The sequence below is a fragment of the Colobus angolensis genome, unplaced genomic scaffold (assembly GCF_000951035.1).
Source record: "Colobus angolensis palliatus isolate OR3802 unplaced genomic scaffold, Cang.pa_1.0 Scaffold32, whole genome shotgun sequence".
NCBI lineage: Eukaryota > Metazoa > Chordata > Mammalia > Primates > Cercopithecidae > Colobus > Colobus angolensis.
In genome coordinates, this window is record NW_012116488.1 from 3,645,563 (window position 1) to 3,663,624 (window position 18,062).

The following is an 18,062-nucleotide window of genomic DNA, read 5'->3' on the forward strand; positions in this document are numbered from 1 at the left end:
GATGGTCTCGATCTCCTGACCTCGTGATCCGCCCATCTCGGCCTCCCAAAGTGCTGGGATTACAGGCTTGAGCCACCGCGCCCGGCCATGGTTTTCTTAAAAAAAAAACAAAAAACAAAACTTGCTGCCAACTTAATCGTCTTTAAAATCTACTCGATGCTAGCTGGGGCAACATGGGAAGACCCTATACCTACGGAAATAAAAATACAAAAATTAGCTGAGTTTGGTGGTGTGTGCTTATGATCCCAGTTACTCAAGAGGCTGAGATGGGAGGATCACTGAGCCCAGGAGGTCAAGGCTTCAGTGAGCCATGTTCATGCTACTGCACTCCAGCCTCGGCAACAGAGTGAGACCCTGTCTCAAAAAACACCAACAAAAACACCCTGTTCAGCGCTAAGAACAGAGCCCTGGAGCGCTCTTGTGGCAGTCGGCAGGCCCCAGGAGGCCGCTTTTGAGAGCTGTAGGTCTGAATGTTGCCTCTGCTTTGGCAGCCCAGACTCAAGACAAAAAGTGCAGACAGGTCAGCACTGGAGGCTCTGCCGAGCCAGCACTCCAGAGACAGCACCACAGGAAGCTTCTGGGAGTTCCCACCCGATGAACGTGCTAGAGGCAGAGCACAGGACTCAGCCGGCCGCCACCATGGAGAGGCAGCTGAGTGGGACCTGGATGTCTCATGACACAGCAGGGACGTGACAATTAAATGGGAGCACAAGGGCCTGATGAAGGGTTGTGTCTCAGGCCAGCTCGCCCTCACTTGCCACACCTCAGGCAGGGGGGCTAGCCCTGCGGGTGCCAGGGCGCAGCTCAGGTCAGCTACATCGTCTGTCAAGAGTGAGGGACAGCATGTCATACTGAGACAATGTAAATCGCGAGTTCTTCTCATCCCGAATGGAACGCCGCCCACTGCCCTGTGTAGGCAGCGAACTGCACCGACGATGGGCCTGGCGTCTACAGCAGGACAACCTCACGCCAGCACAAAGCCTTCAGCAAACACTATTCAAGATGAGGAGAAGGAAAACAATGAACTTCTAGCCAGGAAAAGAGCTCCTCCGGAAAGCAGCCTACCTGGGGGCGAGGGGAGGGAGAGCACTAGGACACACGCCTCACGCACGCGGGGCTTAAAACCTCGATGACGGGTGGATGGGTGCCGCAAACCACCTTGGCACACGTATACCTACGTGACAAACCTGCACGGTCAGCACATGTATCCCAGAACTTACAGCAAAATAAAACACAGCAGCTTACCGGCCGCCACCTTCTCCACTCTCCCAGCTGCCGGCTGCGTGGCTGGACAGAATGTCGGATGTCCAGCCTCCGGGATAGTGAGTCCATGTAACCAAAGCCAGCTCGCGGCCCAGGAAGACTTCAGAACGTCCGCATTCTCACTAAACAGAAGCCTCTACACAGCTCAGCCGAAACGCCAATCAACAGTCCTTCTCCCGGACTGGAGTTGGCATAGACGAGGACCACATCAAATGGGTTCTGGGACGCAGAACATTTCATCGAGTATGCTGCCAACCATGAGAAACACAGTCAGCTTAAGTAAGAGGGAGCAATTCCGGTGGCTGGCTGTTCTATAAACATTAACAAGGCCCTTAATTTTACAACATTTAAAAACTTTTCTTGTTTTGGTTCACTGGGATTTTTAAAGCTTAGATGTGAAAATGACTACTGAAAATTATCTACATTTACAGTTCACTCACACACGTTTATTTAATGTCAATATACAGAGGACAGTCCCACAGTACTTCAGAATATCAAGTATGCAGGAAATGCAGTAAGTCTCGTTAGCTGTGACAGTGACAAGGGAACAGCTAAAAAACAAAGCCGTGAAACAGAAACATGATTTCCTTAAAATTATAAAATAACAATACTGATATTAAAGCTTCATTAATTATTGCAACAGTTAAGAATTTAATTTACCAATATTTCATGTTAGGAAGGCTCTTTATGAAATTTATTCAAGTTGTCAAGAAATTAGATGAAAATATAAAAAAGGAAATACATGTGAATTTTACTTTTGACTTTCACTCAAAATACCCATACAATTTTATACAGTGTTGCCTAACATAACAATCTTTAATAAACTCAAGTATACAGAAATGATAAAAATGCAGGAAATTTTTCTTTTACACTTTCAAATGAAGGGATAGTAATTTATGACACAAAGTTCATGTAACAGATGCAGAAACGAATAAAAAAAAATCAGCATCAGTGAGACAGCCTCCCTCTTCTGGAAAGCCTGTTCTTACAGTTGGTAACTAGGCTCTGAGTTTCAAAGGTAACAGCTGAATCGAGTGCTTTTAAATATAAAGCCACAGACTTCACTTCTGCCAGACCCATGTCTCCTCCCTCTGGGACATCCCTTGGGGTCACTGTGGTGTGCACATCTTGTTAACTTAAAGCAACACATGACAGTCCCAATCGGCCTGTGGCGAAGAGCGTGCTCCAGACAAGGGGGCCCTGCAGGTTGCCGCCAGGACGGCAGACTATCAACCTTCACCTTTGTCACCCAGACCAGACCGGAGGCGGTGTCTCCAGGTCACCCGACCCCTACCCACGCACGTGGAGGTTCTTCACTGCTAAGGAGCGAACCCTCAGCCGAGGGCACACCGACCGTCATGGTGCAACCCCACAGTCAGAGGCCAATCCCTCCCCCATCCAGCGGCGCTGGAGGCAGGGCAGGGCCGCTGGATCCCCCGCCAAGCCCTCACCCACAGAGCTGGACGCCAGACGCTGTGTTCCATGAGTCCTTCCCCAGAAAATCCACAGGTGAACTGCTTCCAGTTCTTCCTTGGGCAGTCACACATGCATGAGGTGGCGCTTGGGTTTCCGTGGATCCCTTCTCCAGCCGCCCGCAACCCCTAGGCTTTCTCCTCCTCACACTTTGAGCTCGCTCAGCAAAGAAAGGAAATTGTCTCCCTCCCAGGCAAGAGGTGATGAGGACCTTGTACTCAGGCAACGTCAGCACTAATATCATACTTCACAATTTCTTTAATATTTAAAATGAACCCCAGGAAGTGGAGGGAATGGGGAGAAACGGCTGCCTGGCCACGTGCCAGCTGGGCCCTGGGGGTGAAGTCAGCCAGTGGAGAGCCCTGGGCCCCGACTGGAGGGTGTCCTCGCCCAAAAAATCCTGTCCTGTCACTGCAATTCTTCCTCAGAATTCCCGAATGCCTTTGAGACAGGATTGTGATAGCTCCTTTCTGATTCTCCACGCCTCCATTTTTGAGGCATTTGCCCTCAGTCCCCAGTTAAGGGTTCACAGGAGAACACTTCCAAATTGCTAGAAGGTTCAATCAGCACAAAAGAGAAATGAGATCCTTTACCAGGATTTAAGCAAATTTCGACCCCAAAGTTATTGGTTATTTGTGAAGTGTCTACTCCTGCACATGAATTTGCTTTTAAAAGAAGGCAAGCTTTTCCAAAGGCTCCCTTCTCCAGGCCTCTGGGGGAATTTTATTTCCCCTTCTGAATACGAAAAAAGCCTCAGAGAAAGGCTCCAGGGCTGCCGGCAGTGTTTGGAAGCCTGCCCCATCCCAGTCACGGCACAAACCTGGCTTCTTGAATTCTGGTGAAAAAGGCCAACCCGAGTAGTTAGGTAAGTAGAGGCTCCCCTGGCCCTGGCCTGGCACCTTCAGAAGGCATCTGACACCGCCCAGGGCCCAGCTCACCCCCTCACCGGGTGGGAGCGGGATTCTCCGGCCACACAGCATGCACCTGACTTTCATCTGAGCTTTTCATCTCTGTGGTTTGGTACACGCTGGAACAGTGATGCTGACTGAGGAGTTAACAGCCTCTTCTTGCCAAATGCTGTGTTTTATTCCAGAGATTAGGTTAGAAAAGATATTCTTGCCCATAATAATGTTTAGGCTGAAAAACTGAAAAATTTCAATGAGGAAGCTCAAAGTTTGGTGAGAAAAATACAAATATTTTCCCCAAGTTTCTCTTAGGGTTAGCAGCACGCGTTGTACCTTACACACCTGATACGAGGAACCACCGGTGCCACCCCTCCCCGGCCCTCCCCAGGTCTGCGGGAGCCATCACTCCGAAGCACAGCCGAGGAGGAGGGCGCTTCCCCGCCCCTCTCTCCAGTGCCCTCTTCTCAAGCTGTCGGGCACCTTTAGTTCTGGTCTTGGAGAACACCTTGCATCCTGTCATCCTGCCTGCAGAAGTGCTCTGCCGGCTGTCAAAGAAAGGGGCAGCAGTCAGAGGGGCAGTGTGGACGCAGAGTGATGTCACCCTGCAGGGCCTGGGCCAGCCTGGGCTGAGCCAGGGGTCGGGACATGCAGTCAAAGGCAGCCCCTCCCTAGGCTGGCACAGTGCTCTCCAGTGGGCTCTGAACCCAGCAAGAGGGGCCTTGGGGAGGGCACGGAGACACAATGAAGGGGCCCCAGACAAGGTACCAGACAGACATTAAGGACAGTACACTCCTTGGCAAAAACTGGAAGAAAAAGATTGTGATCAAGCCCCAAATCCCAAACTGACAATATCATAGTGTTTAAAACTGGAGGTGGGAGACAGACACACACAGGCCTCCATACTAGATGATAGCACATTTCAGAGTTGTTTTTAAAGGAGACATAACCTCCTCCTCTTGCCTCTCCCACCCCTGGTTCCTATCAGCAAACGACTCCTAAGTCACCTGTCAGTCAGTGTACCCCTGTAATCCCTCTTTCATCCCAGCCACTGCGACTGAGAATGATAAAGAGCGGGGAGAAGTCAGAGTGCCCAGTCGGTCACGCTGGTTACTCGGGCCACACCCCCGCGGCTTCCCTGGCCGTGGGACACACCTTCAGAACCACAAGGCCGCCCTAATGTCACCGCAAATGCTACTTACCTGGGATCAGCCACTCTCTATTTAGGCCAAATACTAAGTCCTGAATTTTGAAACTGCATACTCAATGCCTCAGAAGCATTTGAAACTGGATGTTTACAACTATGTAGGTGCATAAAGTTGCACATGGAGGGTTCATTACTAATCTCTCCACATGACCCAATCTGGCCTCCAAAGCGGAAGCTGTCCACAAGGATGGCTGTCATGGCTACCTTAGATCAGTTCACCTTTAGGAACAAAGGCCTGTATTCCACAGGTAGAGAGGATACGAACATTCCTAGAAGTGGTGCTCAGGGATGTGAAAGGCACAGACAGGCGAGATGCACCTGAAGGCTGCTGTGGTTCCCAGGTGGCAGCATGCTGCCATGCCATCACACTGAACAGAAACCACTGCGTTAAGGCCCGCGACGGGCACAGGGTGGACGGCTCCACTGTGACAGGTTTGCTGATGGGAAGCAGGCCTGGGGACCTGGCCCGGCTTTCCTGGGAGGGCTGCACTAAGAGCACAGGGAGCTGCTGCTCCAGCTACCAGGGTCTTTACATGGCAGAGAAAGAAAAGCCACCAGGTCTTCACTTTGCAGAATCATATTCACTACGCAAACCGGTATAAGTGATCGTTCTCTCTATATTTAATTACAAAGGTGTGCAAACCAGAAAAACCTAAATGTACAAAATGAGTTAACAAGGAAGATAACCACCATCTTGACATGGAACATACGGTTCAAGGGGCCATCTCACCCACTGTGAAAACCGGCATTTGAAAAGCAGCTCCCTGTGCAGCAGCAGAGAGTGAGGGTGAAAGGCTGCGGCCTCCAGGGGAGCAGCAGAGCCTCCCGCTGCCGAGGAAGCCACAGGCCACCAGGCCTTGGGCTGAGGCGCTGGGGTGGGAGCCACTGAGAACGAAGCCTAAGCACGTGGCCAGCGACGGCATCCCAAGAGTAATCCCGGAACCACAGCTGCCATCCAAGAACAAGGAAAGGGGAAATCTGCACTTGCGCTTCCTGGGGGTGGGGGTGGGGACCAAGTCCAAACAAGGGCCAAGTAAGGGAGAAGTCGGAAGCCCTGGGGGGGTCTCACAGAGCAGAGGAGTCACGGGCCTTTCGGACCCAATCCCCCTCCCCCACCACACCTCCCCCCAGCAAAAAACCAAAAAACTCCTTTTCCCTTGTTGGGAAAACACACAAGCAAAGTGCATCTGACATAAAAGGTCTTCGCTTGTGTGGCAAGAGGCACTTCTGCAATGCTGTTGGCGTCCTCAGCCCGCAGCTCCTACGAACTGTCCGGGCTCTGAGTGAGGTGGGTATTTTATGCACAGAATCTCAATCAAAGTGCTACAAACTGCTTCTTTGAAAAAAGATGTTTATTAAACAACTTTAATTGTCATAAAATGACTAAAATGGGTTTTAAAAATTAAGGCTCTTCTCTTTCTGTGGATTGCCAGAACAATGTAAAAATAATATCAATCAACCCTGCGAAACTTTTTGTTCCTAAAGTTAAATTTCATAGATTCCTAAACATTTTATGATTAAGATAAAAAATTGGACTATAAATGACAATTCATGGCCATCTGTGCTGAACACACACTGATCAGGTGTACAATATTCTAATTGAGTAGTTAAGCAAAAATATTCCAGTTAAAGCATAAATTTTAATTTCAGCATTTTAAAGTCATTGTTTCCCCACATGGTCATGATTTTCCTAAAATTGAAATAGTCTAATACAGGAGCGCTAACCTTGGGACTCTATATACTCCCAGGAGGATGAGACTGACTTGGCTGGCAATTAGTTTGATTATATTTTTTTAAATGCTCTAAGGTAAATTATCAAATGATTCAGAATTACATGGCATGCAGTATCCAAAATTATGGCTCTGATGCATTTAGATTTACATTAAGAATAAGAAGTGTCATTCACATTCATTGTACACCCCACCCCTCCCACGGGAAAAAAAAAAGTCACTACCTATTCAAGTTCTAGATCTGGTGCAGCATTAAGGATTAAAACTTACCACTTTACCAGGCCTTCCCCATGTGCAAATAAATCCCTCCTGACAAGCAGTGACTATACAGTCTTCAAGAAATATTAGTACAGTCAGTCTTTCATGTGCTATCTTTTTACATATCAGCGGCTCTAACAAGGGAACGTCTTCCATTCGAGGACACAGGGGTGTTCCCAGAGTTTTCGCAGGGTCCGTTTTGGTTTTGGTAACTAGATTCAGTTTGTCACTGCTCTTGCTAGAAATGTGTCCCATGCTATGATTTCGCTTGTGATCTTTCTCGTGGTGCCTCTCCTTCCGGTCATGTAGTGAAAGTGTTGCAAATTTGCTGACCCCAGAAGCAATGGCCCCGTCCATGACACTGCTTTTGCTGCCAGCATTTGAGACTGCTGAATGGGGAAGGCTGTTGGACCGTGGCAGAGGGGGTGGCACAGAGTTCCCGGGGGTTGTAACACTGTTCCCATTGCTTCCAGCAGGAGGACTCGTGGCATTCATGACATTTGTGTGTGTCCTTGCTCTTGAGAGGGGTTGGTGAGGGAAAAGGATATCTTCTGTAAGGTCCCATAAACAGAGCTGTGTGTCCTGGCCCACGGAACCAAACCGATACGTGACACTTACGGGACGGCTGTCTGTAGAGTTCCGTTTGGAGAGCCGGGACTGTGTACTATTTGCTCGATCTCTGCCAAAATGAAGAAGGTCTTGGAAGTCCTCGTCGCTGCCACTGAACTCCATAGGGTCACCTTCTTCTACGCTAGTGGTGTAGGGGTCAAACGCTACGACACTGACCCAGGACTTGTGCCCGTGGCCTCTGGCTATCACTCGGCAGTCTACAAAGGACCAGACTGTCACCAAGTCGTCCTCGCCACCTGTCACGATGTACTTGCCATCCGGGCTCCAGCACACACACAGCAAGCCCCCAAAGTAGCTTTTCATCGTGCCGTGCAGCTCCACTGAGTCAAAGTTGAACACCCGCAGAAACCCATCCTGGCTCACGCACGCTAAGAACTTGCCATCCGGGGAGAAAGCAAACTCGTTGAGGGCCCCCTCGCCCACCGTCCACTTAAGGAGAGGGTTCCTCGTGGATTTGCTCTTGCAAGTGTGCACGGCAAAGCTCTCTCCCTGCTTCAGGAGCTGGTAGTGGGGGGCTGCGGTGCCACACGTGTGCTCCACATTATATAAGTACATGTTCCCACTCGAGTGGGCTACTAGGAAAAGGCTTTCCGAACCGGGAACCCATTTGACACAGGTAACTCGTGACTTGTCTATTAGTCTCTGTGAAGACAAAGGAGAACAAGTTAGCACAATGGGGAAGTCTCAAAAGTCTACTTTTCCAGCAAGAAAACTTGTGTGCTTCCGGTAGGAAGGAGCAAGTCCATCCGGGCCCTCCACATTTTATCCTGCAGTCAGCCAAGCCAGCAAGGAGCATTCTGGCCTTGTTGGAGTAATTTAGAATTACTTTCTAAAACTGGCGTTAGGCTGAGGGAGCCAGGCAGCCAACAAATATCTGCAGAGGGGCCACAAAGTGTCAGGCGCTATGCCAGGCCCAGGACTCACTGGAGAGGGAACAGCCCTGCTGGGATCTTTCTTCCTTAACAGTAGGAGTGTCTGAATCTGGGGGATCTGGGGGTCACTGCATCTACATGTGGCATCCCCTCCGTGATGACCCGCAGGTAAAGTCTCTGAGTCCTCACAGCCAGGAGAGCTCTGTGTCACCCTAACGGGTTTCTCTGCATTTACTGTCACTGTAAGTCACGGGCTGGCTCCATCTGCCCCTCTGCTCTGGTGGCTCGAAGGTGGGGAGTGAAATCCGCAGCCCACGGCTGGCAGCACACACAACTCCAAAACAGAGCCTGGGCCCACCGAGGCCGCCTCACTCCCACGCACCGCCCCATGTGCATCTCCATAAGCACCTCCTCGAAAGCCTCTCTGCTGGCGTTGACAGAGATACACTGATGATTCACTCGGAAGCATGTGTCTCATTACCATCACTCTGCTCCATGCTAACTTTGGAACCCTGACCAACATGTTTCTTTAACAGGCATATGTCAGTAGTCTTGCCTTTAAAACCCAAATAACAAAGGGTAAAAATACCCACCCCACCCCACCAAAGGCACAAGTCTCTTTCCCTGCCTGCCAACCAATCCTGCAATGGGGATTGCCAGTGCAACAGCTTTCACAGGGGCGGTCCCTTTCCAGAGCGTCTGAGCGCAAAATCACATCACCAGAACGCGTCCAGAAGTTCCAAGACTCCCAAGTTCTACCTAGAAACTCCTACTGCCAAATGCTCTCTACTGCACCATCTGCCCGGTCACAGTGTCCCTTTAGAAGCCCAGCAGCCCCAGGTAAGTTGAACACCACCACTTCACCCAACAGGTGGGGAGTTCCTGGCTCAAGTCCCAGAAGGGTACTGGGCACACAGGGGCAGAATCTGCCAAGAAGCATGCCTGGGTGGCTTTGAGGCCATGTGTGCTACATCTTTACAGAGAATTACAGAAATAAGACGACCTGATTTTCAAAAGAACGGCTGGAAAAGAAATTAATGAGCCATGCAAGCTCACTGCATGAACATGAGACCCTAGAAGGCAGGTTGCTAACAAATGACCCCAGGCAGGAAGAATGGAGGCTTGAACGCCACACAGCATGCGGGCCCAGGGCTGGGGACCATGCGTTAGGCAAAGGTCACTCAGCAGCAGGTGTCCCTGCTTACTGCTGTAAAATGGCATGGCAGGCCTTCTTAAATTAATAGGCACGTTGCAAGCCAGCCTTGGGGACACAGCCGATATTTTCATCCCCCGCCTCTTTACCCTCCTGTCTGGTGACCTACCTAAAAACAGCACGTGACCTGCACTAATGCCAACAACCTAAAAACCTAGCGCTGCCCTGGCAGGATTTCCATTAGACCTTTGTGCAACTTTTTCAGCAAGGGGGTTAGAGAGAGAATGTACATGGCCGGAGCAGGGCTTTTGTCTGGTGGTAGAGGGAGGTGCAAGGATGATGGTGATGGTGAACGGCGGGTTAAGAGGCCTCCAGTCCCCCATCACAGCTCTGCCAGGCCTTGCTGTGCCCACCGGGCCCAGGCTACCCCAGCACTCTTGATTCCACAAACACTGCTGTACCTGATCACCCAGGGCCTGAGGGTGTCCACAGCTCACTCCATCGCTGGCCTTGTCAGGCAGGCCTACACCAGCTAACTCAGGCCTGGGGAGCTAGACTGCCGTCCTGATTTTGGTACAGTGGCTCCCAATTCCTGCACCTTACATTTCACCAGAACCAAATCAAATCCCAGTTTTTCTAGGATCACTTCATTGTTACTCTATTTACCATGTGTGGAGAAATTTAAGGACATAAAAACTTCTAGCAGCATGGTTAGGAGTAAATTTTATTTTGGGCCTTAAAAAAAGCAACAAAAAGCTGCATGAGAACTCAAAAATGAATATTATCAAGTAAAAACAGTATTGCTTTGCAGTGGTGAGGTATGAACAGTTATAGCACCATTAAAAATAAATGTTACTGCAATGACAAAACACATTAAAAACCTTCACTCCTGTATCAAAAAGTTGCACTGTGGCCGGGCATGGTGGCTCATGCCTGTAATCCCAGCACTTTGGGAGGCTGAGGAGGGTGGATCACTTTAGGTCTGGAGTTCAAGACCAGCCTGGCCAACATGGTGAAACCCTGTCTCTACTAAAAATACAAAAATTAGCTGGGCGTGGTCACACACAACCATAAGCCCAGTTGCTCTGGAGGCTGAGGCAGGAGAATCACTTGAACCCGGGAGGCAGTGGTTGCATGCAGTGAGCCAAGATCATGTCATTGCATTCCAGCCTAGGCAACAAAGTCAGACTCCGTCTCAAAAAAAAAATGGTGCACTGAGACTACCCTAAGTAGACATGTGGATGTAACTTACAGATAACATCCTGTGCCAATTTACTTCAATCCTCCTCTGGGGGCCTAATTAAACATTACTGTTACACACTGGCAATGGTGGACTGAGCACACCAGTTTAAGCAACCGCAGACCAAAAAAAGGACCTTGGATCCACCTACTTTGTGGTAAGGGTTTCTCACTTGCCTTACCCACTGGTTTTCTCTGTCAATCATGTGCTTGACAGCAGGGAAAATGTGTGCTTCTCTGGGGGCGCCCTGTGTCTCAGCAGTATCAGGGTGAGTGGCAGGCAGACATCAGTGTCTGTGGGCAGCAACAGCAGCGGTGCTGGCCTTCACTTCCAGTCGGCGTCTACTGTGGGTGCCAGCCACTGGCAGAGGCTTACACCCATGCTCTCTCAGCCTCAAAATGACTTTGCAAGATACGTTTTTTGTGTGAATAGGTGATACACTAATAATTCACATAAAAGTATACAGTAGAAAGCCTCACTCACATTCTTCTCCTCCATTCCAGACCCTCTGTCCTGAGTCACTGTACTAGCTTCTCATCTCTCTCCAGTGTCTTTGTCCGTGTACAAGGCAAATATGAATACGCATTTATCCACTCTTCTTTTTCACACCAAAGGAAGCACACTATGCACTGTCTTACCTCTGCTTTCTCATTCTCATTCCATAGCTTTTTTTTTTTTTTTTTGAGACAGGGTCTTGTTCTGTCACCGAGGCTGGAGTGCAGTGGTGTAATCACAGCTCACTGCAGCCTTGACCTCCCAGGCTGAAGCAATCCTCCCACCTCAGCCTCCTGAGTAGCTGGTGCTACAGGTGAGTGTCACTACACCCGGCTGATTAAAAAAAATTTTTTTTTTGTAAATACAGGGTGTCGCTATGTCGTCCAGGCTGGTGGCAAACTCCTGGCTTCGGGAGCAAAGCAATCCTCCTGCCTTGGCTTCTCAAAGTGCTGGGATTAAAGGCGTGAGCCACCATGCCCAGCCTCCTAGTGTATTTGTACATCAGTCTGTATGCGCACAAAGACAGCATACTCACTCTTTTCTAAAGCTGCGGGGTATTCAACCGTTTGGATAAACTGTGGTTTACTCTGGAAGTGTCCCTCTGATGCACATCTATGTAGCAATGAATGCCCTTGCACACACGCACTTTTCACATGTGTGAGTAATGCACCTACAGGATAAACTCCCAGTGGAGTAACTGAGCCAAAAGATATATACATTAATGATTTTTACAAATGTTAGCAAATTGCCTCGCACGGAAAACGGAAAATGCCATCGTGCCTATCTCCCTACAGGAAGTTAGGGATTGTTGCCATACTATCCATGAGAAAATAGAAACTTAGAGAGGTCAAGAAACTTGGCCGAAGTCCCATCCACCCACCCATCCATCCATCCAGTATTGAGTGCATACCATATGCCAGGCACTGATACAACGTAAATTAAAACAGACGTCTTTCCCTCATGAAATTGAGGCTCAAGTGGGAAGAGAAGACAAGTGGAATGTATGTGATCTGATGATGGTAAGTGCCGTGGAGAAAAACCAACCAGGGAGAGAAGAGAAAGTGCTGGGGAGGAGGGGACTTTAGCGATTTCAATGTTGAACAGGACGGCCAAGGAAGGCCTCTTCCTCTGCTGGTGGGGACAACTGAGCAAGACAGAAGGACAGAAAGCAAATATCAGGCTGACAGGATGTCTGGGGAGGTGTACCCCCACAGCGAACAACTTCAAGGGCTCCGAGGTGGAGAGACACAGCAGAACCAGTGCCAGGGGAACAGATGGGCCATCAGACCCCAGAGCGAGCATGCTGTCTCCCATTCCACAGACACACATCACCTGGCTCCGAAGACCAGCCTGCAGGGCCACTCTCAAGCGTTCTCACGAACAGGGCACCAGCCTGTCTCAGACCCCAGGCCGGCGTGGGAAGCACAGTCATTGAACTTACATGACTCTGGCTTATTTGGATTGGGTTTAACAAAAGAGGAAGAGAACAGAATGCATTTTTCTCCTGTTTTTCAAATTAAGAAAAAGAAATACCTAGAACATTTAATTAATATAAGAATAAAAATTATGTAGTCTAGTTTCTGCACTATAAGGTATATTTTTGTTTCAGAAAAAGTCTAGTTAAAAAAAAAAAATCTTAGTCAGTGCTCAATGTTAAGTAATGGAATTCCCTGTTGAGCTTGAATTCTCCAGTGTCAATGGGGCCTTGATCTGGCTGAGGATATTGACAAATCCCCGAGGCAGAACTCCGGTCCCTCTGGAGGGATGGGGTTTCGGGGTGGGCAGGGAGGCAGGAGTGGCAGGAGCACCAGGGGCCATGCGCCAAGGAAAAGCCCAGCCAACGCAGCAGGCCAAGGGGGTGAGGTCCCAGGCCATGTGTGGCATCTGTCTCGGCTGCAGCACATGAGCAGGGAGGGGGATTTGGTCTGGAGTTGTGAGCTGGGACTCAGGCTGTGGCTGTGAAGTCCGAAGCTAAAGGGCTTCAGCTGGGACCCTGACGCTTGCACTGCCCAGTCCCGCAGCACTGGTCTCAAGTGGAATGTGCTGTCAGTGTAAACATATACAGGGTTCTAAAAATGTGGTATGAAAAAAAGAATGTCAATGATCTCATTTATAGTTTTTATACTGGTTATACGCTGAAATAACATTTTGGATATATAGATATAATACAATATTTTCTTAAAATTAATTTCACCTCGTTTTACTTTTTTAATGTGATAATTAGAAAATTTAAACTTGCACACGTGGCTGGCACTGTATTTCTACTGGAGATGCTGCTGCAGACGGTGGAGGCACAGACAGTTTCTAGAAAGGGAAGTGGCAGAATAACATGAAATCCCCCAGCAGTAGGTGCAGAATGCAAGGTGGGGTGGGGGTGATGAGGAACCAGTTAGGAGGCTATGACAACTGCCCATGCCATGGACAAAGAGGTCTTAAACTTGACCAAGGGCAGTGTGGCAGAATGTGGCCGGGTGGAGGGCAAGATGGAAAGCGGGCGTGTGTAAAGACCTCTGGGTTTTGCCCAGTATGCGGCTAGAAAGGTCTACAGCTAATAAATATGACCACAAATGTCACAGAAATTGGCTGCAAAGAGCAACATCCTCAGATCTCCAAGGAGGATAACCTGAGCCCAGGTCAAGGCTGCGGTGAGTTATGATCACACCACTGTACTCCAGCCTGGGTGACAGAACGAGACCCTGTCTCTGAAATAAATAAATAAATAAACAAATATCTCCAAGGAAGCAGGTGCAGCGGAAGAAGAGCGTGTGAAACTGGAAAAAACCTCCATACAGGCCGGGTGCGGTGGCTCACACCTGTAATCCCAGCACTTTGGGAGGCCAGGGCAGGGGCAGATCACGAGGTCAGGAGATCGAGACCATCCTGGCTAACACGGTGAAACCCCATCTCTACTAAAAATACAAAAAATCAGCTGGGCGTGGTGGCGGGCACCTGTAGTCCCAGCTACTTGGGAGATTGAGGCAGGAGAATGGCAGGAACCCCGGAGGTGGAGGTTTGCAGTGAGCCAAGATAGCGCCACTGCACTCCAGCCTGGGTGACAGAGCGAGACTCCATCTCAAAAACAAACAAACAGACAAACAAACAAAAACACACCTCCGTACAGGGCACAGGACAAAAACTAGGAAAGCAGAAGGAAAATCCAAGCAAACAACCCAGAAGTGCCATGAGGAGAGCAGGCAGAAGAGGAAGGAGCTGCCATGGGGGCCAGAGCCTCAGAGGACAGGCCTCTGAGACTGGAGGAAGCTGAGCCCTAGAGGGATGGAGTGTGCAGGGAGGAGGTGGTCCTTAGGAGAGAGCACAGGGAAGCAGGGTTGGGCAGAGAAGGTGCTGAGAGCAAAGGGACACCGTAGGGGAGGAGGGTGCAGGGCAGGTGCCTGGTGGAGGAAGGTGAGATCCAGGAGAGGGGGACAGGGGAGGGACCTGCTCCCTGGGCCAGAAAGGAGGAGCTGGGGAAAAGAGACAGGCAGAGGCAGGATGGCTCTGGTGGGAAGCAGGAGAGCAGTAGTCCCAGTCGCAGCCCCTCCAGGGCAGGGGTACGCTGAGTGATGGGCAGGGCAGGTGCTCAGCAAGGAGAGGAAGGGAAGGCAGGGGAAGTAACAGAGGTGCTGGCAAAGCAGCTTGCCTGGCCACAGGGCTCTCCATTAGTGTCCAACTCCAAAACGCTCCAAGGCCCGTTCTTAATAACCACTTTCATAAAAACAAAAAACCCAAAATGCAAATAAACCTTAAAACAAAATATGGACACATTTCTGTGTACATCAAGACACCTGCTCTGGGCCAGTGCTCTGTGGAGATACAGGCTCCATGTCTCCACCAAACGCTCAGCGTGGCCCTCCCCATACTTGCAGCTCTGCAAGGGAAATAGACCGTGCCACTTCAGATATAAATGCAAAGAAAAATCACACGAACAACGAAAACACTACCATCCCAAATGCCATCAACAGACAAGATTTTCTAAACACACTAGACTAGTTAAAATGAAACAAGAATAAAAAGTCTATAACCACATCAAAGTGTCATTTTGTGAAAGCAACTCACACTGACGCTTTCTAAGGCACTTCTTTTTCTTTTTCATTACTATCAATATGATAAGCAAAAAACAAAAATTAGTTTGGGGGTGAGTGGATCTGCATTTCAAAATGCAGATATAAATTTATAACAAAAATACTGAAACAATTCAAACACCACAGCAGCTGCTAGAAAAGCCGTAATGCAACCACAAGCAAAAATGGCAACTAAAGGCTCTGATGATGTAAAGGCATTTGAAGAGGGCTCAGGAAGTATTAGGAAAGGGTATTTCAAAGCCACGTTAAGAGGGGATCGGATGTCATTTTATCTCTGTTCAAGCTTTAAGGAGTAGATCATTACAGGCTCATTTCCTTCCTTCGATTAGAAAAGCAACAGAAACAAAACTAACAAAATGTGCAGACCATTCCTTTGTATCAGAATAGACAGAACACTGCTCAGCTTTACCCCACGCCTGGGAGGCACCTGCAGCTGGCAGGATGGGCCACCCAGCCTGGGCTGGCAGCAATGTCCCTCCACACCCCAGGAGTCAGGGCCATCTCCTCTTCAGCATCCCTTCAGTAAGACTGGATCTAAATGCCACAAGGAGACGTGAGGCCTACCCAGTGTGTCTGCCTCGGCCTCACAGCCTGCGAGAGGAGAAGGGCAACAGCAGAGGGTATCGTGTCAGTAACAAAAGAAGCCAAATGCCAAGTTCTTTAACATTTCATATTTCAGCCAACAATGAACACATACTTGAAAATCCTTTAAAGTTGCTATTCTGTGAATACACTCCAAAATCAGGATTTTTACAAAGACAACAAGGTTGCATTCATCACCATGTAAGAACTGTCCCTTTGTAATTCTTCCTCCCCAAATATATAACCACCAGTTACAAAAAGCAAACTTCAGAACAGGGCAGAGTGAACACAACACACACACACACACACACACACACACACACACACACACTCCACAAAAAAATTAACAAAGTAAACTCCTCGTCCCTCTGGGGTGCTTCACCACAGCGGGCTGAGTGTGACTGGGTGACTCTCCCCTGTGGGCAGCTCTGATGACGACGACACACTCCACGATCTGGGAGCTTGTCAGATGAACCGTGCGCCAAGATACTTGCAATAATGGCCCATTAGACATTTTCAAGGGCATCCTCCGTACAGAATGCTACAAATAGAAACCCCAGATCTACTCCGGAAAACTGGGGAGAGCAGAGACTCCAGGGAGCTGGGGAGGATTTCCTGAGAGGGGCGAGAAAGGACGGGGCGTTCAACTTCCTTCGGGTCTTGAACAGATGCGCCAGCAAGGACCTCCAGTGTGACGGGGCCAGTCCTGGGCCTGCCCATGCTCACTGGGCTGACCTGATCAGGGGCCAGATGTGGAGGTGGAAGGCGTGAGCCCTATGGTGTCCCCTCATTGAAAACAATCATAGACTGTGAAAGTCAACAGTGAGCATCACGGTTTAGAGGTGATGCTTTCTTACCTTCTTTGTACTTCTCTATTTCCCAATTTTTCTATCAACAAGCACTTTAAACGCACACAATTTTTAATTGACGGGGAAAATCACCTTTTAAAATATACTTGTTCCCAGATGGGAATTTTTCATCTATGTTTATCTCAGGTGGATTTCTGAAATTTATAATTCCATTCCATTCATCTGCCCATCCCAACATTTATTATATTTTCATGTACTAGGCACCAGAAAGGAGGCAAAGGCCAGAGTAACGGATGCTGGGGATCTGGTGTGTGCAGGTGTGCGCACATGTGGTAACAGGTGGGTCTGACAGGTGTTCTGGTGAGGAAGACTGAAAGGCCACATTGCTGTAATTGTGACCAGCGGGCCAACCCTCGGCCTCGCACATGTTGAGTCTCTGCCTGGGTTGCCATGCTCCTACCATCTTGTCCTAGAAAATTATTTATCTTTCAAAACTGTTGGTATCTCACCTCCCACAGAAGCCTTTCCTTCCAACACCACCCCTCCCAGGAAAGGAAGCCTCTGAGTTTCTCCCAACCTCCACGTTACTGAGCACTCACCAAGGCTGGCTCTTCAGGCCCTTCACAAACACCCTGCCTGAACTCACTCATCTGAGCCTCATCACAGACCTCTCAGGTGGGTGATGTTTCCACCCATCTTCCAACCGAGGCGGAGAGGTGAGACCCTCATCATCCTGCAAGCAGAAAGTGGCAGAGCTGGTGTCTGAGCCCTCAGCATTCTGGGCTGTGAAGTTGTAAATGTCGTAGTAATTAACTGTGTGTTAAGTGCCCCTTTGAAAACAGTAGCTGAGATGGCCAGAATCTTGGAGTATAATCAGGCCTCAGTCCCAGGCCTTCTTTGTTCTCGCCATCATCTCTCCGAAGACTCTTTCATCTAATCTCAAGGACGTGATTACTATTTCTACGCTGACAAAATGCCAAATTGTGACCCCTAGTTTAGTGTTCCAGATCTATACATCCCACTATCTACAGGTCTCTCAAACTTAGCAAGTACAGACCAGAACCTCTGATCTTCCCCTCCATTCCCTGACAACTGCTCCTTTCCCAGTCTTACCCAACACAGCAAGAGACACCCAGAAACCTGATGTATTAATACATCTCTCCAATTCAGTCTCCAAAAAGCAGCCAGGGTACCTTTCAAAAACACCAATCTGCCTGTCTTGTGCACCTGCTCCCTTCTAAGGAATCCCATACTTCAGGCTAAGAAACAAATCTGGGCCGGGCGCGGTGGCTCAAGCCTGTAATCCCAGCACTTTGGGAGGCCGAGACGGGTGGATCACGAGGTCAGGAGATCGAGACCATCCTGG

General features: G+C 49.2%; 1 protein-coding gene across 8 annotated transcripts in view; it reads right to left on the bottom strand.

Annotated features, from left to right (window-relative positions):
- WDR20 (WD repeat domain 20) overlaps positions 1-18,062 on the bottom strand; it is a 94,259-nt gene that overhangs the window by 7,270 nt on the left and 68,927 nt on the right. For 2 of the 8 annotated variants that reach the window (XM_011951442.1, XM_011951444.1), the window contains one exon: positions 6,846-8,105. The exons of 2 other annotated variants lie outside the window; for them this stretch is intronic. In XM_011951442.1, coding sequence (XP_011806832.1) covers positions 6,846-8,105 — 1,260 coding nt within the window. Of the gene's footprint in view, positions 1-6,176; positions 8,106-10,398; positions 10,515-18,062 lie in introns of those variants that run through there. 4 more of the 8 variants (XM_011951443.1, XM_011951448.1, XR_001002818.1 and 1 more) reach the window with 4 other exon arrangements.